Raw genomic sequence first — 26,664 nt, 5'->3', positions numbered from 1 at the left:
ATGTGTGTGTGCAACATATGTGCACACATCAATTTCAGGGGTGCAACAGGGTGTCCTTTGGACACCCCTGCACCCTTGAAATCGCAATCTCACTTTGCGCATCGCTAATTGCGATTAGCAAATTGAGATTGTCTTCCCATACATTCCTATGGACCTCTAGGCCGATAGGAATGAATGGAGAGATATTTCTTAAGTGCGACTCGCAATTTGCGAGTCGCAATTAAGGAATTATTAGATATCGCTATTTTTTTTGTGATTTCATGATGCATAGCATTTTGCTATTCCTTAATAGCGAATCGGTATTTTTCGCTATTAAGGATTAGTAAAATGTGTTCTTGATGAATCTGGGGGATAGTCCTTTGCATTCACCGGCTCAATTGTGTTGCATACGATTGAGCTGTGACTCAGTATACAATTTAGTATCTTAAAAAAAACACAAAGCATGTATTTTTTTAGAATGCCCACTTAGATAAAATAGCAGATTTTATTTGTGCAAAAGTAATCATCCGTCCAAAAGTAAAAGGATATATACAGTAGGTTTAAATAAGACAATTTATGAGTCGTTCTGAACTGAGAATTGTTTTGAATGTCCTAGTATTTACTCTTGTGAAATAATGCCAAAAACAGAAATTAGTACACTTTGGAAAAGTGCATCCAATATTCAGAAAACTGATGTCGGTTGTCAATTTAAAAGATTATTCCAGATTACACTACAAGTATCCCTGCACTGAATAGTTTATTTAAGTCATCTGTCTTGTAAAGTTCAACGTATAGTTACATATAGGAAGGTGATTTATGCCAACGCTCTGAAACAGATATTGAAACACAAAGGATACTGTAAATCGTGCTCGTGTGCATGATGCATGCAGGCTATATACTGCTAGTGATAATAATTGTGCTTCAGATTCAAAGATGCGTAATTGTCCTGACTCTCTTTACTGTTCATCAGCTTCAGCACAATCGTTCAAAAAGAACACATTTTAAACAAGACTTTTTCACTTTAGAAAATATCAGATTTTTGCAATGACTCGATCAGCGTCCTAAAATGAGAATGATACAATCTGTTCAAATGAATTTGCACATTTCAGTGTTTCCTTGATTCTTGAGCCTACACTCACAAAACACAACATATATTGATACTATTAACATGCGTATAAACGAAATAAGGGAAATTGACTTATATGACCCCAGTGAAGTGACCATAACCAACATGAGATAAAACACTACAGCCTGATTCATCATTCTCCCGTTTTGCGAGCCCCTAATAGCGATTCATAGGGACTTGCAAAACGGGATTCATGTAGGAATTGCAAAAAATATTGCGATTCCTACATGTTCCTTATTTGCGATTAGCTAATTGCTAATCGCTAATAAGGAATAACTCCCCATTCATTCCTATGGGGAATGAAAGGGGAGGCATACAGGCCCATAGGAATGAATGGGGAGTTATTCCTTATTTGCGATTAGCAATTAGCTAATCGCAAATAAGGATGCGATTTCAAGGGTGCAGGGGTGTCCAAAGGACACCCTGTAGCACCCCTGAAATGTAATCTACATTGGTGTTGCGCACACACATGTCCAAAGGACATGTGTGTGTGTAACATGCAACTTAGAAAAATGCATTTAGATGCATTTTTCTAAGTTTTTGCTATTTACCGAGAGGTCTGACCTCTCGGTAAATAGCGGCCCAAAATTGCATTTTCGCAATTTTAAAATGCTTCATGAATTGCATTTAAGGAATCTCAAATAGAGATTCCTTAAATGCAATTCTTCGCAAATGTGCGAATTCTCAAATAGCGAATTTTGCATTTGGGATGATGAATCCCAAATGCAAAAATTGCACTCGCAAAAGGCACGATTCTGAGAATCTTGCCCTTTGCGAGTGCAATTTAGCTTGATGAATCAGGCTGAAAGTGATTATTTAAAAAAAAGGCCGTTTATAAGTCACTTTCCCTTATTTCTTTTATAAGTTTGTAAATAGTATCAATATATGTTGTGTTTTGAGAGTGTATGCTTTTACTAAGAATTTTGTACTTGCAAAACAAATCACCCACTTCGCATGAAGTGAGTGTTAAAAATATTTTTTCCGGCTACTTTTCTCCAGTTAAAGAATCAAGGGGACACTGAAATGTGCAAATTAATTTGAACAGATTGGTTGTATCATTCTCATTTTAGTCCTTTGATCAAGTTGCTAAATTTAAAAAACCTTGTTTAAAATGAGTTCCTTGTGAATGATTGTGCTGAAGCTGATTAGCTATTACCCAGTTCACAGGTTGCTCTTGTGTTTCGATAAATCTTTTTACTGTTCGGCATAGGGTGCCTTCCGTGCAGGATTCTGGGTGATGTGGAAAGCAACGCATCCTTCTCCTCTTTTCCAGTGATACCTGTACAAATGGGAAACAAGAGGCAGAGTTAAAGTTGTGCCCTACAATATAAATGCACAACTGGAATGGGGTACAATTGAATCGTCAAGACATGCATTTTAAGCAAATGGTGTGAAACAATAACATGAAGCATCTTTAAGACCCAGGCACAGAAGGACTTTAGCACCGAAACATTATTATTACTATGCTGATTGCAAGTTCAATGCAAGTTATGCCTTCTATGGTGATTGTTTGCATCAGAATAACACCAGCATGAGAAAGCAGCACAAAAGGTGTGCATCAATAGTGCCAAAATGTACCTGAGACTCTAATGCCCGGTTTTTGAGTGATGATCAGGTGCAAAGCCTTGGCCCTAACCAGGTCTAAATATAAATCGTCCCAAGAAGGAACAAGTTTGGCCATAGTACCATCATACACTAAAGTGTAATATGTAATTACAAATATTACATGACCATCCATACATGCACAGAGTGAGCTCCAGCAAAGTTTGAAGTAGTCTGAAACCGCACCTTTACAAGATGTGCTAAATCCCGCTTACGCCCCCAAAAGATCTGGTATGAGTGCACGCATGAAAAACTCCAATTAGGCTGGCATGCTAGCTACAATTTGTATGTGGAACCCTGGTCATTCTTTTGAAAAGAACCATGATCAGCTCTCGGGGGAGGGAGGTAGACTCGCTCAAACTACCCCTTATGGGAGCCATGTAGCAACCCTAGTACCGTCTGTACAACATCACAAAATGTATCACTTAAGTGGTTTACATGTCCATTACTTGATATATGACAGATAATATGCATGTTTTGAGTCTGTGCAAATTACACTACAAATGTTCCAGGTTTAGAAACAAATTCCCCTGGTTTGCCTTTTGAAAGAGAGAATCACAAATTCAATGTTTGGTCTTCAAATTCAACTTGGATTGGTTCATCTCCCAGCTGATACCAAAAGCAAATCCTGCAGTCACCCATATCTTTGCAAAACACACACAGAACTTGTCTTTAGAAGTTCAAAACTTGTGCCCCAAATGTGGCCACTTTTTTAGCTAATAGATTCGCAAATAGGGGCTACTTTAATTTTGATGCTCAGGGCTATTTTATATCCCAGTATGATCCTGCTCTGAGAAATTAACTTCAGAGCAATAGTCTATGGGACTTATTATGAGTTCCCGGTGGCAGTGGTCTGACAGCGGTGAGCTGTCTGCCATATTACGAGTTGGGCAGATTGGCTGTGCAAAGACTGTGGCTGGACTGCCGCCACTTCCAGCACACTGCCGACTGTTGGGGTCTCGTTGTGTGGAAGGAATCCTCCATTGGGCGGTACAGAGGTGCAACACCGCCATTCGTATTATGAGTTGACCTCCTGATGAGCCGACTGTGGTGGTCGGACCGCCGCCTAAAAGTCAGTGGAAACAAAGGAATTGGGGTGCATGCTTATCCCTTTCCAGTTGTTCCGAACAGATTCTGACTTGGGTCCCTTTCTCTAGGTCCCCCCTACACAGAAGCATCTTCACCCCAAGAAATACGACACCATCTTAGGTGAAATACAGGCAAGTGCTTTGGTACCATGTACCCATTACCGGAACTTCCAACATGTGGGTCTGACTCCGGCAATGGGTAGGTGGCAATTTTCCACAAATATAATGCATTTGTTGTGTATTCAACACATATGCAGTCGGAATGTACACACAGGCATCGATATATATTGAAATACATTGCCCACCGCTGCAAGACTACCACTGCCATACCTCTGCCCCTCTGGAAACTCATAATACACCATTCGGAAAACCACAGGCGCAGTGGTCTCTTAGCGGGCATGGACATTGTCCTTTGGTGGTCAGACTCCTGAACTTGTAATAAGGCCCCGAGCCTCTCACACTTTAGTGTGGCAAGGCCCTACTCTATGGTCTTCCTAAAATGAAGCTACAATCGCTTTCCCCATCTGAGAGCCACTCGAATAACAGATAGAGGAACACTAGGGTTGCAACATTTTCAAGTAAACTGGTAACTGTTGTAGGATAGGCATCTCTTTCAGATAAATCTCGGCCTTGAACGAATTAAAAGTCTTGGTAACCTGCACTTTTGCAACTCTGAGGCCTACATTTGCTCAGAATACTGGTATGGCACTGCTATTGGAATAATAATGTTTACCAGAACACACTTGATATTGAATCTCCTACACTTGAACCCTTGTGGATGCATATCTAGCCAGTAAAGAACCCTTAATGACACAAAAGCCTGGAACCCCTACTGTAAAAGAGTAACAACAATATTTGAGTTCCCAATCAATATTTATCTAAAGGACTTAAAACTGAATGCTTAGACCCCCTGTATAAACACATTTATGTCACAATACACAATCCCTAAGTGTATTTTCGAAATCTTCTATTTCTCCAATGGATTTTTTTTTTGCTTACCAATGGTTACCTTTTGCCCATTTGCTGCCATGGACAATTCTCAGGTGGAATACATCTCCCCGAATGATATGTTATTTGATATCTTTATATGACTTATACCAAACACACACGCAAGCACGCACACACAGACATGCGCACATACACTTACTGGTTAACTTGAACAATCTGAATTTATTGCACACTGTCAAAGACCTCACTTGCAGCTCAAACATATATATGCACATGTACATATTATAAGTTGCTAGGGACCTAATTCTTGCTAATAACATTAAAGTTGAACTATGTAACTTGATACTACCTTTAACAAATAAATATGTTTTTAAAAGTGAGAACGTTTAATGAATATACTAGAATATTAGCACTTTATTATTAGCATTTGAGAAATATGTTTTCATTGCTTGATTTTAATTTTTTTAAGCAGCAAGTGGATCGTTTTTTTGTTTTCTGCATCTAGCCTGGGCAATAATTGTCTGTGGTTCTCCGAATTTGTATTTCCTTGTATTCCAAGCACTCTATTACCGTTTTGTAGAGGCAGATATGAATAGAGGAATGGAGTTTTAAAAAAACCATAAATAGAAGTAAATATGATTCTAAAGTGGCCTACAAAGTTGATCATGCTCGACCACTTGTTAAATGGTCATTATAGAGCAAAGGTGGTACATCAGGGAATGGGATAGAAGAATTCCAGAAAAGCTATCTCAGCAGCAGAGCCTCAGCCTGGATAGCACCAAATCGTCCGGATTGCCTCGTCACACAGCTTTCAATGTACACATTGACTGATGTGAAACCATCCTGGGACGTGACAACACATGTTGAGTTACTTTTTGGTTGTCTGTCAATGGGTGAGACAATGGTGCAGGTGAGTGTAAATGATTAAACTGTGCACATTGAAGACAGGATTGAAATAAACGTGAAAGGCAGTCTTGAGTGTTTCCCAGCATGTCATCATGTGGAAAGATAACCACTGGATATTCTCATATGGAAGTGGGATTAATGGAAAGGTCAGGTAGCAGCAGTCAATATGGGCCTGCTTCATAGCCAGTTGTAAGAGTACTTACTGTGGCTCTCAGAGGTACTGAAACCCAGGTTGGGATTCCGCTGAAACAAGGAACCAAATAATGGAACCATTAGTGGTTCTCAACTTCAGGAACTGAAGGAAATAGACCGTGGCCAGAAACTGAGGGGCCCACTCTAAGCAAAAACATGTCAGTTGGGTGGCCCTCTACTGATTGGAGAGTGACTTTAGCCTGCAAGACATAGCTCAAGTCTTTGCCAAGTCAAGGAACTTCTGTTTTCTAAGGGTCCAAAGGCAGATGACAATGATGAAAGAAGATCATCTTGAGTTATATGATTGTGGAAATACTATGCCAGAACTAGATGATTCATAATTAACTATATTATAAAGAATAAGGAGAAATGCAGTGATGCTGGCAAAGATAAGAGACATCATTATGAAGTGCCAGAAAGGTTCTGTAAAATTTAGGGGAGACATGTAGATTGACTCTGGTGAGGGGGTGGATAGCTTTTAGGAGGATCTAATTATGAAACTCCCGCAGGATAGGAAACTGTGAGTAACCAGAATACTGAATGACAGAGAGGGGGTGGTTTGGATATGCAGGTGGTGAAATTAGTCTGCCTGATTTCAAGGAGTCTAATGTAAATGTTGTCCTTTGTAATAGAAGGTGGGGAAAATGTAAGTTCAAATCAAGATATACCATATGTCTGCAGCTTTTGAGACAAGATACTGATTAAACACATTCAAGAGAAGGATAGAAAAGCTAAGTACGAACTTCAATTTCAGTGCTTAGAAATATTTTAGTTCCTTATCTAATTGGGGCTGCCAAGAAAGGAGAGCAGAGATGTGTGAGAATTGTGGTGTGGTATACAGTATGGTTGTGAGACCTCACATGTAACACGCTCACAAAACCTTCTTGGGTCCAGTGAGGCCTGTTTGTGAAATGTCTAGCTCATCGCTGTGTAGCTGTGGTCTTGAGCAGCAAGACTTAAACACGTGTAAAATATTTAGCCACAATATACAACAAAATAAGAAAGAAATCTGACACCAATTTATAAAAATAGATTATATTTTATGAATTTTTAGACACCAAGACTAAAAAATCCACTGGAGGGTATACATAAATCTTTGTCTTTTACTTAAAAACACAAACAAGCATTGGTAAACCTAAAATTAGGAAACTTTCTAAAACTTTTAAAGTGTTATGTTTGACTATTCAGTCCGGACTGGGTCACCAGTTCCAACAGAGAGAAAGCTAGAGGGGTCAATAAGGAGTACTAGGACAGTTCCATGGTTATTAAAGAAGTCTGAAACCCAGTTCCACACTTTATGTATGAACCACTATAGACTTCAATGGAGTGGTCCTGATGCTGAGGATACAGGATGCTGTGGGTGCAGTGCGATTGACACGGGGTTTTCAGAGGTTATTACTCAGTCCACGGTTCAGGTGGCTCGACAATTGCCACAGGTATTGGTATTTCTCAAAGTCCTCTTTGTCCAGTTATGACTGAACTATACGTTTTCAGTCACAATAGGTCCAGGGCTTTCCTTTGGTGAGGGCTAGTATCCATGTTTTGCTACCAAACTGAACTCTGGTGACTCCACCGGGTCCGGCAGACTTGGATGCAACTTTTGAGTATCAAGGAGTGGTCTTCTTGGCTGCACATCGCTGGTCAGAGGTGATTCGATTAATGAGGCTATTGACTGACCAGTAATTGGCTACGTCCGCTTTTACAGCCCTGGTGCTGAAACAGGGAGTTCACCTTTTCTGTCTGGGGGTCTGGAGTGACTTTTCCATGAGCCAGGCACCACAGACACAGTCCTTTCTCTGCTAGCCCAAGGAGCAACAGGTGCATTCCAGCAGTTGGTTCAGCCTCCTTTGCAAGGTCCAGGTATCAGAAGGGCGGTCTGAGGTCTAGGTGCCATATTTATATCCCAAACAGCTAGGGCAGTTGACCTTGAATCTGGTGAACCGGGTCCGAGTCTCGGTAGCGAATGCTCAACATCTCATGATTCTGGGCAAATCACTTAATATCCCTGTGCCTAATAAAAATGAATGTGCCCATCTGTAACACAACTGGTGCTCATGTAAAGTGCTCTGATACCTATGGGTCGAGTTTGCGCTATATAAAACTCTGAAGAAAAAAAAAGGTCAATAGCTAATAGGTTACCAGGTTCCCTTCCACCTTATGATGATTTCCGGCTATGTGGGGTAACCAGCTATCCCAGAATGCCCTATTCTGCCCACTCCCAACATTTTTGAACCCTTCTCTTTGCGTGAGGAGCTTGGTAGTCCATCCTACAGGTGGGCTACAAGCCCACGGACAAACCGGTTCAGCAACTGATTTCCCATCTTTGTTCTCGCCACCAGCACATCTACCTAAACAAAGGAGAAGCCCTTCTCCAGTTTGGTTGCCATTTGCCCATCAAAGGTGGCTTCTCTTTGGAAGCTTGCCTTTTGGGCCATCACCCTCTGTGACTTCATGTGAAGACCTCTCTCTGCAGCAGGCATCCATTATTGTTCTTGTACTTGGGAGTCATTCAAGCTCCTCACCAGGAGGGCGAAGGATGTCTGGTGGTCATCATCTGTGAATGGCCACTGGAGAAACTGGGAAACAGTGTGGCAAATTTCCAAAAGTTGCATTTCCTCATAAGTGACATTAAGTTTGAGCTGGGCATTAACCTGGGTTTGAAGTCATGATTAATGAGATACCCACTTTAGTAGTCTCATTCAATAGCTAACAGGACTGAGATGCCAGCCTGTAACTCTGTACTTGTCAATGGGGCTACTAGCCTTTCCACAGTAAAAATGATGATATGGGGTTTTTACTGTTAGGACATATCAAAGTATATCTTCTACTTTTTTTTCTTCTTTTTTTTCATATTTGGTGTTAGACCTGGCTTCCTTGGTGTGGTTTCAACTAACTTTTTGCCTCTACCACCTGTATTTTTGATTCTGTGCTGGATTTCGTTTTTGCTGGCCAGATGCTTTGGGCACTGTGCCACTGCTGATCAGTGTCAAAGTGCAAGTGCTACCTGTGTAAATTGTTACTATAATTGGTACTCCCTGATTGGCATATTTGATTTACTAGTAGGACCCTAGTAAAGTACACTAAGTGTGCCAGGGCTGGTAAATTTAATGCTACTTGTGGGCCTGTAATAATAAACAACCAAGGGCCTTGACGCACCTCAGTAAGGCTGAGTCTATGCAATATACCAAACACTACAATTGCCAATACTGAAAAAAAATTACCAACATTGCTTAGAGCTTATGCTATATGAATCAAACATATAGATACATCCGGAATTTTAATCCACCAATGTCTGATTTATTCATTTACAAACTCCTTTGGATATAATTCGAAAAAAAACACAAACACTTTACAAATATGTGTGAAACAAGAAACAAATCAAAGAAACATAAAACAAATTCAGCAGAGCAAAATGCGAACTTCACTTAGACACCTTCATTCACTCTTTCACCTCATTCACTCAAATACTACCCTTCCGTTTCAACATCCCAAAGCACAACCAAAACAGTTACTCCTGACACAATCACCAAACACACTGGATCCCACGTCAAAATAGTAAATATATTAATTTCAAGAAAAAAAGTACAGGTAAAGTTCTATTTACAAGTTTTTCCGTACAGAAACAACAAGAAATGAACCACACGTCGTATTAGTGAATTTTCACAAAACCTTTTTTGTTTTTTTGACAGGGAAACACACAACAAGGTCGACGCATTTCAAACCGGACCCTTTGTCCGGTTCTCATCAGGACCACAAATATTCTGAAAGGAAAAAATATATATACCTTAGTAAATCCACCACTTTTAACTAAGTAAAGATATTTGAACAAAACACCAATGCCTGGCGTCTGCCGCCTACCTTGATTCAATAGAATACACTTGTGTGATATTCTGGCTGTTTAAAATACACATCTAAAAGGAAAACAACATTGGACAATTCAAACAATTAGCCCAGTGCGTCCTAACAGAAAGTTACAAGTCAGTTTCTTGAAAGCAAAGGGACTGTTCTTACCCATTCATGGGTCTCCTAAATAATGATGGCCGGTACACATCCGAAGTGTCCGGTCAAGAACGTGAAGGGTTTTATTGAGCCACCGCTCTTTGGCGCTGTATATGACACTGCACTATGCAGTGATGCAAATTTCACCGTGACCTTTAGTCTAAAAAGGGGGGGGGACAGAAAAAACGGGCAACTGCATTAGAAGTGGGCTGAGGTGGATGCCAAATAGCGTATTAGATGCGCTGCGGAGTAGCCCTTACCTAGGAAATAAATCGGAGCTTCTTCAAACGGTCGCGCACACTGCCAACAACTCTGGCGTGTGACGCACGAAACCCGGAAATGACTCGGGAGTGCCTGGGCTGCTGGGAATTGTGGTTTTTAAACAAAATCCAATCATGCCGCTCCTTTGTATACCACGAGATGGAAACAAAGCGTGGTTTTACTAACAATACTTGGGGATTGAAAATCAAGGTTCCACATGATAAAACTTTGAAAAATAATTTTAATTTTGAAAAATAGTTCAGGTGTGTAGATGCTGACTGTATCGTGTCCCAATGTTAATTGTTGTAAACAAGATAGTATTACGTATAGGGCATAGGAGATAGATGGCTTGTTATTCATCATTTGGCTGGCACTGCACTGTATAACAAGTAGCATAAAATGAAAATATCTTTGCCGAACCAACTCGCAGATGGAATCGCTGGCTTAAAGGTGGACTAGACCCGAATTGTCGTATGTAAAGCAACAGGTTGGACTGCTCCTCGATGGAAATTGCCAGAAGGTCCAAACGAATAGCTGATGCACATATTTATTAGATGCGGAACATTTCTGACACCTCATTCAGTCCAGACATGGCTGTGTTAAATTTCATAATGAGTAGTGCCTCACGGTGGCTTAATCTGACATCCATGTCCCCTCCTTTGATGTCTGTTTCAATTTTGGACAACACGGTCCATTTTAAATCTTTTTCTTTGAGCCCTTTATTCTGCCAATGATTGACCAGAGGGGCATTCATCACTGTTCTTCTTACTCTCGATTTTTGTTGGGTGATACGCTGACGTATCTCCTGCGAGGTTTTGCCAATGTATAACTTAGGGCACGGGCAAAGGATCCCATAGATAACATTCCGAGTTTTACAGTTAGAAAATGTGTTGTGCTTCCCAAAAATGCCTTCATCAGTGAACACTTCCCTTTCAATTGTCTGATCACAGCAGGCACATGTGCCACATTTGTGGTGACCTATGACTGGTTGCAACCCCACGATGCTTCGTAATGTAGCCACTTCCTTTCTTGGCAACGCCGCTCGTACCACATAGTTGGCAATGCTCTTCTCTTTCTTGAAAGCAAAGAGGGGTGGTTGTCACAAACCTTCATCCAAATTCTTAACAAGATGCCAGTTTTGATTAATTATTCTTTTTAACTGGTTGGCATTGGGGCAAAACCTGGTGACACAGACCATTCTTTGCATCTCCTATTTAGTTCTTTTTTCCAATAATGTTTAACTTGGGACCCACCAGGCCCGGCGAAGGGCATGTTTAAGCTGTTTTTTAGGATATCCTCGATCCATTAGTCGATTCACTAGGTTTCTTGCATGTTGGAAATACTCATCTTTAAGCGTACAATTACGCCGCATTCTCAAAAATTGTCCAAAGGGGAGGTTTTGGCGAAGGTTACATGGATGGTTGCTAGAAAAATGTAGTGCCTTATTTCGATCTGTTTCTTTTCTGAACAACGTAGTAGCAAGTGTCCCTTCTGATGCATATACCTGGACATCAAGAAATGTAATCTGAACTCTAGAAAAATTACATGTAAATTGTATATCTTCCGTTCTTCTGTCTAGCCAATTGCAGAAGTCAAATAATTGTTCCTCTGACCCAGATCAAATCAGGAATGCGTCATCAATGTAACGCATCCAATTCGTAATGAATTCTGAAAACGGATTGTTGTTGAAAATGAATCTTTCTTCAAAAAGGCCCATGAAAAGGACTGCCAGTTCTGGTGCAAACGGACAGCCCATTGCCACCCCTTTGATTTGGTGGAAAAAATCTGTTCCGAATGAAAAATAATTTTTTTGAAGGGCAAACTTGGCAAGCTCACTGATAAAACTTGTGGGGACCCTTGCATGTTGGGCCCGTGTATCCAGAAAAAATGACAAAGTCTCAAGGGCCTCCTACTGTGGGATTTGCGTGTACAATGACACTACGTCCATTGTTACCATGAGATGTTTAGAGACTTCGTATTCGATTTGTGCCAGTCTGTTAATAAAAGCTGTTGTGTCCTGTAGATGTGCAGGGACTAATTGAATTAGAGGTTTTAAGGAAAAATCAATATATTTGGAAATTGGTTCCAAAAGGGAATCACAACCAGACACGATAGGTCTTCCAGGTGGGTTTGTCTCACTTTTGTGGACTTTGGGAAGGACGTAAAAAACCGGGATGCGCTGGTTTTTGTTTTGCAGGAATGCATACTCCTTAGGTCCTAGAATACCCAGATCAAATCGATTCTGAAAGATGGCAAACAGCTGGCCCTGTAGTTCCACTGTGGGGTTCTTTCTAATCTTTCTGAAGCAATTGGGGTCGTCAAGTTGTCTCATAACTTCTGTTTTGTATTTACCTATGTCCCAAAGGACCACTGCTCCTCCTTTGTCTGCTTGCTTTATGACTAATGATGGGTCATTTTTAAGGGATATAATCGCATCCTTTTGATCTTTAGGGAGATTAAATTGGACATATTCAGCCAGATTCATCAACGGAAAATCGGCTCGCAAAGGGCCAGATTCTGAGAATCTGGCCCTTTGCGAGCGTAATTTTTGCATTTGGGATTCATCACCCAAAATGCAAAAATCGCAAATTGCGAAATCGCTAAATTCTAAATTGCGCGGAATTGCTCTTAAGGAATCTCTATTTGAGATTCCTTAAATGCTATTCATGAAACATTTTTGAATTGCGAAATCGCTATTTTTGGCCGCTATTTACCGCAAAGTCTGACTTCGTGGTAATAGCGAAAACTAAGTTGTATGTTACACACACACATGTCCTTTGAACATGTGTGTGCGCAACATCAGTCTACATTTACATTTCAGGGGTGCTACAGGGTGTCCTTTGGACACCCCTGGCACCCTTGAAATCGCATTCTTATTTGCGATTAGCAAATTGCTAATCGCAAATAAGGAATGACTCCCCATTCATTCCTATGGGCCTTTAGGAATGAATGGGGAGTCATTCCTTATTTGCGATTAGCAATTTGCTAATCGCAAATAAGGAAGCTGTAGAAATCGCAAATAATATTGCAATTTCTACATGAATCCCGTTTTGCGAGTCTTTAATAGCGATTCCTTAATAATCGCTATTAAGGACTCGCAAAAGAGGACAATGATGAATCTGGGGGAAAGTCTTTTGGACTCCATTTGTACAATAGCTGATAGAATAGTTTTTTCGAAGGTAATGACTTCTTTGGGAATTGTGTTGCCTGGAGGGCAAAAGCTGGATTTTTTCTTTAGGCCTGTGACTTCTTCATTACTAATCTCAACTTGATCCTTGAAAAACATCTTAAGCCGGATTTTCCGACAAAGTTCCAAAGCTTCTAACTTCATTTTTACAAAATCAGTTTTCCTGGATGGAACAAAGGAGAGACCTTTTTCCAGAACCGATCTTTCTGTCTCCGTCAATACTCGTTCAGATAGATTAAATAGAGGTCATATTTTTAGTTCTTGTAGAATTGGCGTCCCGTTGTCATTTCCCATGGTTGAGTGTGGTAACGGGATCGACATCTTGCTCTTCGTTGACCTCTGCCTAAAAAAGGTTGGGGATTCTTTTGTTGTTGCTGATTGTATTGATTCCCTATTCTGTTGCTACTAGGTCCTGCTTCACTTGAGTCAGTTTCTGTCCCCGATGAGGACGAGGTTTTCAGAGAAAGTCAAGAATTTGTTCCTCGATCTTCCTTGTGAGTTTTGAAGATACCTCATTGAATCCGATCATGTGTAGAAATCCTTTTGGAGATAAGGATACACGTTTTCCAATGCAAAGTTGTTTTTATCTGTTTCAAATATATTTGTCTTTTGAGACACTGTGTAATCCTTAAACTCTAAGATTTCCTTTTCTACTTTGTCTAACAAAGTTTTAACATCTGTAATCAGTTGGTTGTTTTTTATTTCTGTTTCAAGGACTTCTATTTCTTCTAACTGCTTGAGAGATAGCCGGAGATCTGTTTCAACTGTCAGAACCATCAAATCACGGCTGCATTTAGTTTCAATACAGCTGAAGCCCTTTTTGTATTCAGGGTCATCGATGAATACCATAGGGATATTGCGAATTTGGAGCCCGCTTGGAATTGTTCCCGCACGTAGGTGTTCGACGAAAAAATGCCCGTGCAAATCCATCCTAATTTGTTTTTTCTTAAGTCGGATTAATTTATCAGACTCATTTTGAGTCTTTGCAGTTAAACTCAAGGTTGCTGAAGCGAACGCCGGTGGGGCGTTGATGAGTCGTTGTATATGTTCTTCGCTGTAGACAAAGATGTCACTTTCAGTCATAGTCAAAGTACAACACACAAATAGATGTAGACAAGTGATTGACAGACAAACAAATGACACATATAATGGGAAAAATCCCCTCCTTCAAAAAACGGCAGAACTCCTGGCTGCCTTAATCTACCCGGACACTTATTATTCCGACATGTAGAGCCTCGCGAGTAGCTACCCGCACATTCAATAATTAACAACCAAGGGCCTTGACTCACCTCAGTAAGGCTGAGTCTATGCAATATACCAAACACTACAATTGCCAATACTGAGAAAAATTACCAACATTGCTTAGAGCTTATGCTATATGAATCAAACATTTAGATACATCCGGAATTTTAATCCACCAATGTCCGATTTATTTATTTACAAACCCCTTTGGATATAATTCGAAAAAAACAGTATTGGCACTTGCGGGCCTGTAGCACTGACTGTGCCACTCGGATTCGTAGTCTTTTCTTTGTGTTTTTTTTTTTTTTCTTTGCCCAGGTGGGCGTCGGCGTCACACCCCCTTTGGGTGTATTTCCGGTGACGTCGGCATGCTTCCTGCGGAAGCTCCCACTCTTGGGCGCCATCTTCGGGTTCTTTTTTTCCGTGTTTCTTTCGTTTCCGAAGTAATGGCAATGTTCTTCTTAGTTTGTATTTACCGCTTTGTACTTTCAAAGTCTATTCTTTAGTTAACCACCTCTTCTCTCTCCAGCCTCATCTTTCTGGCGGAGGTGGGTGGGTTCGCTAGTGAATCCAGAAAGATCTTCAAGCTGCAAAACTACACCGACAGGTAAGAAAACTATTCGTTTTGCAGCGTGAATCTTTCTGGATTCACTATGCTGTGCATAGATTTTGTAGCGGTTTCTCATCTCTGTGGCGGCTGGGTGGAAGATGAGCGTTGGGTGTTGAATATGTGCTGTAGCACCTTCTGTCCCACTTGAGCTTCCTTGTTCATTTGTATGTCCACACAGTAGTGCTTCGTGAACGTGTGCACCGAAGCCCATGTTGCCGCCAGGCATATGTCCTCTATGGGTGTGTTAGCCAGGAAGGCTATTGTAGCGCCCTTCTTCCTGGTGGAGTGGGCACGTGTCCCCTCAGCCAGTTCCTGTCCTGCCCGTTTGTGGCAGAGTTGGATTGTTTGTGCGATCCATCGTGCAATGGTCCTTTTGGTTACTGCTTTGCCCATGAAGCTGTTTGCGAAGGACACAAAAAACTGTTTCGTTTTCCTGTGCCCCTTTGTCCTTTCAATGTAGTGCATGACTGCCCTTCTGGCGTCCAGGGTGTGCAGAGCTCTCTCTGCGCTGGTTGTGGGTTTTTGGAAAAAACTCGGTATCTGTATAGACTGGTTCATGTGAAAATTGGATACCACCTTCGGCATGAAGTGTGGGTCAGTCCTCATCACAACTCTATCGTTGTGTATTTGTATGTATGGTTCTTGTAGCGTCAGCGCTTGAAGCTCGCTTACTCTGCGTAAGGACGTTATCGCAACCAGGAAGGCTGTTTTCATAGTTAGCATCTTTAGGGAGGCCTTGTGAAGTGGTTCAAAGGGCTCTTTCATGAGTTCCGTTAGGACTGTGTTCAAGTTCCATGCAGGTGGCGGCACCCGCTTGGGTGGCGCGATCCTTTTCGCTCCTTCTAGGAATCTCTTCACCACCTGTGATGTGAAGAAGCTCCTGCACGTTTCTCCCCTTGTGTAGGCTACTATCGCTGCCAAGTGAACTCTTAACGAGGATGAGCTAAGGTTCTTCTCCAGTAAGTGCGTCAGGTACCTTAGCACTGTGGAGTCCCTCTTCATCTTATTGTGGAGTCTTTCCTGTCTGCACCATATTGTGAATCTTTTCCATTTCGCAACGTAGCACTTTCGAGTGCTGGGCCTTCGTGCCTCCCGAAGTACCCTCAGGGTGCTTTCTGGTAGTCTCAAATGTGCGAACTCTATGTCCTCAGGAGCCACGCTACTAGGCTCATGCTCTCTGGCTCTGGATGCAGTACCTCTCCGTTCTGCATGGACAGTAGATCTTTCCTCCTGCTGAATCTGTGGGGTGCACACTGTGTCATCTCCATGATCTGCGAGTACCAGGTCTGCCTCGCCCACTGCGGTGCGACCAGTATCAGTGTCATGTTGCTCGCTCTGCACTTGCTCAGTACTCTGTGCATCAGTGGTATCGGGGGAAAGGCGTAGGCAAATGTCCTTGACCAATCTATCCATAGGGCATTCCCCAGTGTCCCCTCCTCGGGATGCCTGGATGCGAAGTTTTGGCATTTTGCATTCTGGCGTGTGGCAAACAGGTCCACCGATGGTGTCCCCCACCTGTCGAACAGGTATCTTGTCTCCTGAGCATTGAGCTCCCACTCGTGGGATGCCGATGTCTGCCTGCTGAGCCAATCGGCTTGTATGTTGTCCTTCCCTGGTAGGTGTATGGCTAGCAGGTCTATCTTGAGAGGGATGGCCCATCTCCATATCTCCTGCGCCAGCGTTGAAAGCGGTGCGGACTGTGTGCCCCCCTGCTTGTTGATGTAGAACATCGCAGTGGTGTTGTCTGTTTGTATCAATACCTTGTGCTTGTACAGTCTTGTTTGAAAGGCCTTCAGTGCAAGGAAGATTGTCTTCAATTCTAAGTAATTGATGTGCTTTGTGGCATCCGTCGGTGTCCACAGTCCCCTCACCTTGAGCTCCTCCATGTGAGCGCCCCATCCCTTCAGGGATGCGTCTGTGGTGATGGTCACTGTTGGCGTTGGGGGCGTTAGAGGCTTTCCCCTTGCTATGTTCTCCATGGTCCACCATGTCATCTCCTTCTGCACTGCGTGCGTTACAACCACTAGATCCTCCCAACTGCCTGTAGCTTGTGACCATTGCTCCTGTAGCCATTCTTGAATGGGTCTCATGTGGAGTCGTACATTCGGTACCAGGTGGATGCATGATGCCATCATCCCCATGATCTTGCTCGCCGTCCTCACTGTCCGAGCTTGTCCCTTCCGGTAGAGGCGAGTTTCCTTCACCAGCGCCCTCGCCCTCTTCTCGCTGGGGAACACCTTGCCCTGTAAGGTGTTGATCTGTGCTCCCAGGAAGATCTTCACTTGTTCCGGCTCCATTGATGATTTCTTCCAATGGATGGAGAACCCCAGGTTTATGAGCGTGCTGGTCACTGTATGTGCGTGCAGCTTGCATTTCTGGTATGAGTTTGCTTTCACCAGCCAGTCGTCCAGGTAAGGGTATACATGTATTCCCTGCCTTCTTAGGTGCGCTGCGACTGCTGCGAGGCACTTTGTGAAAACTCTTGGTGCCGATTTTAGACCGAAGGCCAGTGTCGTGAACTGGTAGTGGCTTTCTCCGACGGTGAACCTGAGCATGTGCTTGTGCTTCCTGTTCATTGGGATGTGCAGGTATGCGTCTTTGAGGTCTATAGTGACCATGAAGTCCCCGGTCTGCAACTGTGGGAGCACCTCTTGCAGGGAGGTCATTTTGAATTTTTGCGTTCTTATGAATTTGTTCACGAACCGTAAATCGAGAATGGGCCTCATTGTCTCGTCTACTTTTGGTACCAGGAAGTATGTTGAGTATACTCCTGTGTTTCTTTCCTTGAAGGGTACCCTTTCTATGGCCTGCTTCCGCAGGAGTTCTTTTGCTTCTTCCTGAAGGCACTGCAGCTGCTTGCTTGCTAGCGGCTTTCTTCTTGGTTTTCTGCTTGTTGGCCTCGCCTCCAACTCTATGCAGTATCCGAATTGGATAATGTTGAGGATCCATTTGTCTGATGTGATTCCTCTCCACTCCTGGAGGTGGAATCTTAATCTTCCTCCCACTGGTGTCCTGTGGTCGTAGGTGTCTAGTTTGTCTTGACCCATCTGTACGTGCTGCCCCCTGGGATCTTTTTTGTGGGTGGGCACACGGATTTTTTTGAAGTCACTTGGAGGTGGGCTGCTGGCCCCCTCTCCTATTTTGTCCCCGTCCATTTCTCCCTCGAAAGGACTGGCCTCTTTGTTGGTACTGCCAGGCTGTTTCTGATGGCCCTGCTGACCCTGCGAGTCTGCCTGGTGCGTTTGCTGGAAAGCCTGGTGTGATGTACCTGGCTGGTTTCCGCCTCTTCCGCCGGGCCTCCGTGACGGGGTGCCCCTCTTGTTCCCTCTGAACTGCAATGCTCCCATGGATCTTGCTGTTTCGTTATCCTTCTTAAGTTGGCTGAGTTGCTCATCAACTGTTTGTCCGAAAAGCGTACTGCCGTTGAACGGTGTGTTCAGGATGCTGTGTTGCACCTCCGGTTTGAAACCGGATATCCTGAGCCAGGCGTGTCTCCTTTCCGTGACGCCCATCATCATGAGCCTGCTGGCGGTGTCTGCCCCATCCAGGGCCGTCTTAAGGCAAGAATTTGCAGCATTCTTCCCCTCTTCAATTAGCTTTTCGGCTTTCTGCTTGGCATCCTGGGGCAAGTCCTTCACCAACTGCCCCAGTCCCTCCATGATTTGGTACATGTGTCTGTTTACCAGGGCGTTGGAATTAGCCATGCGCCAGTGGGTCGCGGCATTCCGTTCGATCCTTCTGCCCACCAGATCCATCCTTTTGCTCTCTTTATCCGGTGGCGGGCCCGAGGTAGTGGGTACGTTAGCCCTCCTCCTTGCTGTGGCCGTGATAATGGAGTGTGCGGAGACCGTGCCCTGAATGTAGGCCGGGTCCTTTGCGGCATGCTTGTACTTCTTCTCAGTTCTGGGAGTTACTGCCTTGCATGTTGCGGGCTCCCTGAAAGCTTCCTTCCCCTGAGCCAAGACGCTCTCGAGCATCGGGAGGAACTGGCTCCTCGTTTGTGTTGGGAGCAATGTTTCCAGAAGGAAGTCTGCTTTCTGCTTCTCTTCGTCGAGCTTGAGCTTGAAAGCTGCTGCGGCAGATTGTATCACCGCGTTGTAGGCCCCGATGTCGTCCGGCGGCGAGGGCCTCGAGGGGTAGGTGTCGACCACCTCCTCCGGGCTGTCGGTGTCGACATCGATGTAATCTACCTCCTGAAGGTCATAGGGCGCCGACTCTGTGTCTGTCCTGCCCTCATCTTCCTCCCCATAGCTGTAGCTCTCGTGGGGATTCTCGTACTCCTCCTGGTCGTCGAACACCTCGACGTCCTGGTCTTGCTCGGTGACTTCGGCGACCTCTTCTTCTTCCTCCTCGACCGCCTCCAGCACTGGTGGCTTGGTCTTGTGAGGGATCGTGAAGGCCTTCATCCTTGCGTCGAAATCTTTTTTCCGCTGCATGAAGTTCTCCATTTCTGCCTCGAGGCGCCTTCTTTTCTTTTCCATCTCGGCCGCGTGTTCCGCGTCGGATGGTTCCGCCGCTCTCTTCGACGGATGGCTCGTCGCCGTGCCTCTCGGAGTCGAAGTTTTCGACGTCGAACCGGATATCGGGTCTCTGGTCGTCGTCGACAGTTTCGGGTCTTTCTCCCTCGTCGATCGATCCTTTTCGGGGACGATTTTCGACGTCTTCTGCTGATCAGCAGCTCTCGGCGCCGGGGACTCCTTCTCTGAGGATCCGCTGGGCCTGGGAGTAGTCGCGGACGCCGCCTTTTTTGGCGTCGGCGCTTTCGGGGTCTTGCCCTCGATTTTTCGAGACTCAGAGTCTCTCGGGTTCTTGGGGGCCGAAGAGTCTCCTACCTTGTCAGAAGTCTTCGTGTAATCGGTCTCTACGACCGTGTAGCTGTCGTCTTCGGCGGCAGCGTTGTCTTCTTCCTCGGAGGACATCCCCAGCTCGTAGAGCGACGGGGTCGGGGCCTTCCCCTGCAGGGCGGCGTGTGCTACCCTCTGCCTCTCTCTCACACGAAGGGTCTTCGGGGTGAAGGCGGAACAGGCGTTGCAGTCTCCGCTTTCGTGGTCCACCGGTAGGCAAAGGTTGCATACCGGGTGCTGGTCCTTCTGCGCGTCTTGTGGTGGCAGTTACGGCAGAACTTGAACGGCGTGTTGTCCATCCTCGAGCGTCCAGGGCCTCTCTGGTCGCGTGTTCGTCGACGGTCGTCGAAGATCTGGATGGAAAACGCCTTATCTTTGCTTGTCTTTCGTCGGTGAAGTCCCCTGGAGTCTTCAGATGACTTCTCCTCGTCTTTTCTGTATTTTCTTTCTTCTTTCTCCAAAAATGTCTGGAGCCCAAACGGGAACGATCCAGACCCGACCGCGGAAAAAAAGAATCTGAAGATGGCGCCCAAGAGTGGGAGCTTCCGCAGGAAGCATGCCGACGTCACCGGAAATACACCCAAAGGGGGTGTGACGCCGACGCCCACCTGCCATTTTTGTTTTTCACAATTGCAAGGCTACCTGTTCCCATAGCATGGAATAGGGAGTTTGCTTATAACATCTTATAGGCATAACTACCCCTGGGAACAAGGTAAGAAAATAAAGTTTAGTAGTGTGCAGGAAGGCAAACCTTCCTGCACAAAACAATCACAAGAAGCTTTTTCCTCTTTCTACGTGTGCTGCAGAAGCCGCACACATAGAAAAAGGAAAAAAGAGGAGAAATAAAAATATTTCTCCTCGTTGTGCCTCCCCATGGGAGGTGTACATTTTTGGCGCTGCCTCAGACTTACGATTTCTCGTAAATCTGGGGCAGTGTCAAGAAGCCATGGATGTTGCTGGGAACACCCCCAGCAACATCCATTGTATGCCCCTTTAATGCAGAAAACTGTGTTAAATGGAACAATATTTATGAGGCAGCATTAGGCCAAAAAAAGTGGCTTAGTGCTGCCTGGTAAATATGGAGCAGGCTCCTGCGCCACCGGAGACTCACAAAAAGTGATGCACTGGCGGCGCAAGGGGCTTAAAAATAAGCCCCTCAGTGTTGAAAAACCAGCAGCATCAGTCCAAAACTTTGGGGGTGATCATGCAAAAGGAGTAATTTCCTTACATGAAGAACTTGGCAGAATCCCTGACACTGCTGAGCAGTTGTTTGAACAACTCAGTAACAAACATGGCTTGAAGCCGGCCTAGGACGGACATGTATGGCATGGGGACAATGTTAACCTGTGTTAATTGTAGGTGAGAAGACAGCCCAATAGAGCTTGGCACACTGGAATTGACAAAGGCCCACAAGTAGAAGCTTTGCAACTACCTAAGACTGGCGCTCCGTCAGGCAGTGGGTTATGTGCATGGAAGCCGTTAGGAGTAAGAGCGACATGGCAACAAATGTTGAGCCATTGCTGTCAATGTTAGTGTAACCATAGACCAGACTGAAAATTGTTTCAACAATGAGTGGTGACGTAAGATTCACAACCAGACACTAGCCTTAATGCAGTAGATGGTCAATAAGGGAAGTATAGCAACTAGTTTAGACTCAATCCACGGAACAGATTATCAAAGATCGTGGACACTGAGGGCACAATGGATTGTAAGCATATGTAAAAATCCTGGGCAAAAAAATTTAGGAACTTATTTATGAGCCCCTTGAAACACTTTTGCGCCGCCATTGCGTCACTTTTCATGATGCTGCGGCGGCATAAACATTGTGCCACATTGCACAATATTTGTAAAGTGACGCACCTAGGCAGATGCATCATTTTGTAAACCCCTGCGCCACATTATACCTGCGTCAGGTATAATGTATGCAGTGTGGGCATTCCGTCACAAGAAAGTCTCAAAGAAGTGGCGCAGTTACATTTATTAGATTTCACTGCACAACTTCTAGGACGCCACTGTGTCAAAACCTTACGCCTGCCTCAGGCGTAAAGGTGACGCAGTTTAATGTGTATAGGCCTCCCCATGCATTGTTGGAGTTGCATCATGCTTACGACACAACTCCAGCAATGTGTGAGTTTTGTGCCGACAGATACGTCAGGATTCCTGACGCATCTTTCATTCCTTGTGACATGGAGCACCGTACAGTAAATAGGGCACATCCATGTTATCGCAAGGAGGGCACAGTGAAAAATGTTGCATCGCTGTTTTATCGCAGCAATGCCACACTCTTCATAAATGAGGCCCGTAGTGAATAAACATCTTTAATTCACTGATGCCTTATTAGTTTGGAGGTTAACAAACCATAGCACTACAAATAAGGGAAAGATGCATGGAAATTATCTTTTTCATCTAGAACTACACTGTGAAATTTGTTCTGACAGAGGATGTTTAGCCATAGAGATCAGTTGTGGGTAGTTGCCCTGTTATACTGCCCGGATAATTGCATGTTTGGAGGATGATTAATGGTTATGATCAAAAGGGGGGGAAAGGATCACTTGTCCTGCTTAAACCTTGGGTTTCACAAGTCGAGGAACTGGTATCTCCCAAACAAATATAACTCTCATACACGTGTATTTTGGATGTTTCTTTCTTAGCGGTATATACTGGGTACCCGCTTTTCTACACGTGCGTGCATAATCATCGAGTTATTTTTTGTATTGTGCACCCTCCACCAGGAGGTTTTGCCTTTGGTTTAAGGCAGTAGTGATCGTGAATAGTCGGGGAGGGGTTGTGGTGATGGTATAGTTAAAAAATCCGGACAGCCAGACTAAGACAGTTTTAATAGGTCTGGATTCGGACTCGGTTTAAAAAGTTAGAGGTGCACTTTTTGAATTTGTAAGGGGTTCAAGTGCATTTCGTATCTAAAAAGAGGTCAACATGTTTCAGCCTTTGGTAGTCTGAGGATCTTAGGCTTTCGTCAGGACCAATAGGGGTGAATAAATAGTGATTAAAGCAAACGTTGTGAGAAGAGAAAAGGTAAATTGACCTGATCCTTCGTGATTCAAGGTTTCATTGTACCTGAAAAAATGAAGAAAAACACACACAAACGACAACAAATAGGGAGACAGGGTGCGGGAAAACACATATTATGTACAATAGTGCCTTTCAATTATTAAGGAACTCATGAATGGCAATGCTTTACCTCATACTCAATTCAGGCGTCAACTCTTCCTTTGTCATGCTTCGATAGGAGGGAGGGCTAGTACTGTATTATGGTGCCCATAGTTTTACCATAGTACTTTCTCAGTGCGTGGTTTATAGTGAGGACTATTGTTGTGATTGGTTCATAGTTACATTCATACTTCATTCACACCATGCTTTCTGTCGCATATCAATCGTGTGGTAATAATTTCAAAATAACATGCCCATTGGATGGTCAGAACAATGTCTAGAAATCAATGTTGCGAAGTGCGTTGTGCGTGACGACTGATGTTTGCTTATCAATCGTGTGATTCTAAATTCAAAACTCATGCTCTTTTGATGGTCAAAAAATAAGTCTACGAAACTTAGTTGCAAAGTGCATTGTGCGTGACTGTAATTATGCCCAATTCGCTGCGAGCGCTTATGCATACCTTGTCTTGGATGAAGAAATACTTATCGGGGAATGAGGCTGCTCGAGAGAGGTTACTGAGGAATTATTGAGAACAGATTGTTACAAGGGGTCGTTAATACTTGCGGTTTTGGTTCTCGTGTTCCAGGCTGAATGCGCGTCGCTTCACCTGAGTGCCTTCTAGCTCGGTCTATGCCGCATGTGCTGGCTCTGCCTCTCGTCCCCCGGAACTACAGGGAGATGCTGTTCCGGGTGGACTTTAACACTCTGTGACTAGAAAGGGAAGAGTTACTTCCCGCTATACTTGGAACTTGTTATGAAATGTTAATAATTTTATTTTGTTTAAATGGAAATAATTCTCAACATGGTTTGTGATCCAGTAATTCAATAAAGCGAGTTTAGGTTGGATAAGGAGAATTTAGAAACCAGATGGCCAGATTGGTTCTATAGGTGTATAGAACCGGCTGGTTAGCAGAAATAACGTCAGGGTAATCCCAATCGGTGTCATCTCGTGACGTTATCCAAATAGAACCAGGGGACATAAATTGGTGTTGCATTCACTCATTCTTTGGTAGATTCTGCAGTTGGCTATTTTGGGGAGAGTTGTATTTAAATAAGGAGCATGAGTGTGGCCAGTGTTGGTCGAGACATCTGAGTGTGTACTCTTTTGGCAAAAGTCAAAAGGCAATGAATGTGTTGGATTGGGGCAACCATTTTAGTTCTCACTTGGGGTACTATGATACAATGGGGCTTAGGTTGTATTTCATTTGTTCAGGGACAACCACGGAACAGAATCGTTAAGGCCCTGGGTATCCGTTTTGAGCCTATGGACCCAACGTTGTTCCTTTTCGAATAGTATTCTTGTAGCGTTTCTATCTACTGTGTCAAGGCTTTCTAAGATTACCCAGTGCAAGTCATTCACTGTGTGTTGCTTTTCCTTGTAATGTGATGACATCTTTGTCGTGGTTCTTTTGCAGTTCACATTACTCCTGTGTTCACACAGTCTCTGTTTTGCTTTTCGGCAGCTCATCCCAATATATCGCATGTCACAGGGACATGTGATCATGTACACGACATGGCTAGTATTGCAATTCGTGTGTTTTCTTAGTTTCCATAAAAAATTTGGGAGTAATTGCAATTCTTTTGTAGGTTCTGTGGTTGCACACATTACACAGGTCCCACATGGGTAGTGCCCGGTGATTGGGGGATTGTTCCAGAGTCCTGGTTGTTGTTTTTTCTTTCTTGGAGGTGGTCGTGTGTGGACCAAGAGGTCTTTTATGTTGCTGCACCTCTTGTTTGCGAATCTGGGTTTGGACCAGGTCAGGGTGTTAGATGTTATAATCCTCCAGTTTCGGTTGATGATTTTTTTCACCTGGTTTGTGATTGGGCTATATGTACTAACGCAGGTGGTTCTTTCATCGGTCTGTTTTGGGTGGCTTTCAAGGAGAGATTCTCTCGGTTGGTTTCTTGCTCGTTTGGCACAGGAATTAATGATTCTTTTGGGGTAATCTCTGGCTGTTAGTTTTACACAGAGATCATTTGCTTGCAGTTTGTAATCTTTTATGGAGCTGCAATTTCTCCTCAGTCGCAGAAATTGACTGTATGGGAGATTCTCTCTCAACGGGTGTGGGTGGAAACTGTTGAAGGACAGTAAACTGTTTTTGGCGGTAGGTTTAAAGTATGTTCTTGTTTTTAGGGTGTTTCCTTCAGCGAATACAGTTATGTCTAGGAAATCGAGGCTTTGTGCATGGGATGTGTAGGTGAAGTTGAGACATTCATCTTGAGTGTTCAGCCACCTATGGAAATCCATCAGAGATTCCGTGTCTCCTTCCCAAATTAGCAGAATGTCGTCGATATACCTTTTCCAAAAGAGTATATGACGAAGGTAGGGATTATGTGCATTGTGGACGTAAGTCTGTTCGAAAGTACTCACGTAGAGTCCCGCCACGCTGGGAGCAAAGACACTGCCCATAGATGTCCCATGTTGCTGGAGATAGAGAGTGTCTTTATATTGAAAAAAGTTTTCCATCAGGGCCATTCTGCAGCACTCCAGTACGAAGTGTCTTGGTGTTCGATGGTGCCATTCATTATTGAACAATATGGATTCTAGAGTCTCTAACGTCTTCTGTTGTGGTAGGCTTGTGTAGAGGCTCTCCACGTCTAAACCTACTAAGAGCATGCTGGTTATTGAGTACTCAAAGTTCTCCAACTTATTGATTAGGTCTCGTTTGCTTTAATCACTATTTATTCACCCCTATTGGTCCTGACGAAAGCCTAAGATCCTCAGACTACCAAAGGCTGAAACATGTTGACCTCTTTTTAGATACGAAATGCACTTGAACCCCTTACAAATTCAAAAAGTGCACCTCTAACTTTTTAAACCGAGTCCGAATCCAGACCTATTAACACTGTCTTAGTCTGGCTGTCCGGATTTTTTAACTATACCATCACCACAACCCCTCCCCGACTATTCACGATCACTACTGCCTTAAACCAAAGGCAAAACCTCCTGGTGGAGGGTGCACAATACAAAAAATAACTCGATGATTACGCACGCACGTGTAGAAAAGCGGGTACCCAGTATATACCGCTAAGAAAGAAACATCCAAAATACACGTGTATGAGAGTTATATTTGTTTGGGAGATACCAGTTCCTCGACTTGTGAAACCCAAGGTTTAAGCAGGACAAGTGATCCTTTCCCCCCCTTTTGATCATAATGAGTTAACTCCGGAGACTGAAAGGATCTTCTCTCTACCTCCCTACCCTCCTGATTATACGTATTAAGCAGCGTGCAGCTGTGGGAGCTACATCTCATAGGCACTACTAGCCTGTGACATCATACTGCCTAGCAAGAATTGCAATAATGGCAGGAAGCTTTGGTCTCAGTTACACAACTGAGGACATCGATGAAATCCTGGCAAGACCGCCTCTACTCATGGAAGGTGACCTCAACCAGACTCTATCTTCGACAGCAGAATGGGACGAACTAACAGAGGTCAAGAAGGAACAAGTACGAACAGCAGTACATGGCATAATCATGACCGAGTATCTCCGAGTCAACGCTGCACCCAA

General features: G+C 43.9%; 1 protein-coding gene across 1 annotated transcript in view; it reads right to left on the bottom strand.

The window, feature by feature from the left end:
• Window positions 1-2,034: 2,034 nt before the first annotated feature.
• Window positions 2,035-26,664, bottom strand: part of HAAO (3-hydroxyanthranilate 3,4-dioxygenase) — a 955,259-nt gene continuing 930,629 nt past the window's right edge. The window contains exon 10 of the mRNA XM_078649691.1: window positions 2,035-2,384. Within this exon, the coding sequence (XP_078505817.1) occupies window positions 2,300-2,384 (85 nt within the window). The 3' untranslated portion in view covers window positions 2,035-2,299. The remainder of the gene's footprint in view (window positions 2,385-26,664) is intronic.

Source organism: Lissotriton helveticus, chromosome 6 (genome assembly GCF_964261635.1).
Source record: "Lissotriton helveticus chromosome 6, aLisHel1.1, whole genome shotgun sequence".
Taxonomy (NCBI): domain Eukaryota; kingdom Metazoa; phylum Chordata; class Amphibia; order Caudata; family Salamandridae; genus Lissotriton; species Lissotriton helveticus.
Note: the sequence above shows the minus strand (reverse complement) of the source record. Positions and strands in the feature narration are given on the sequence as shown.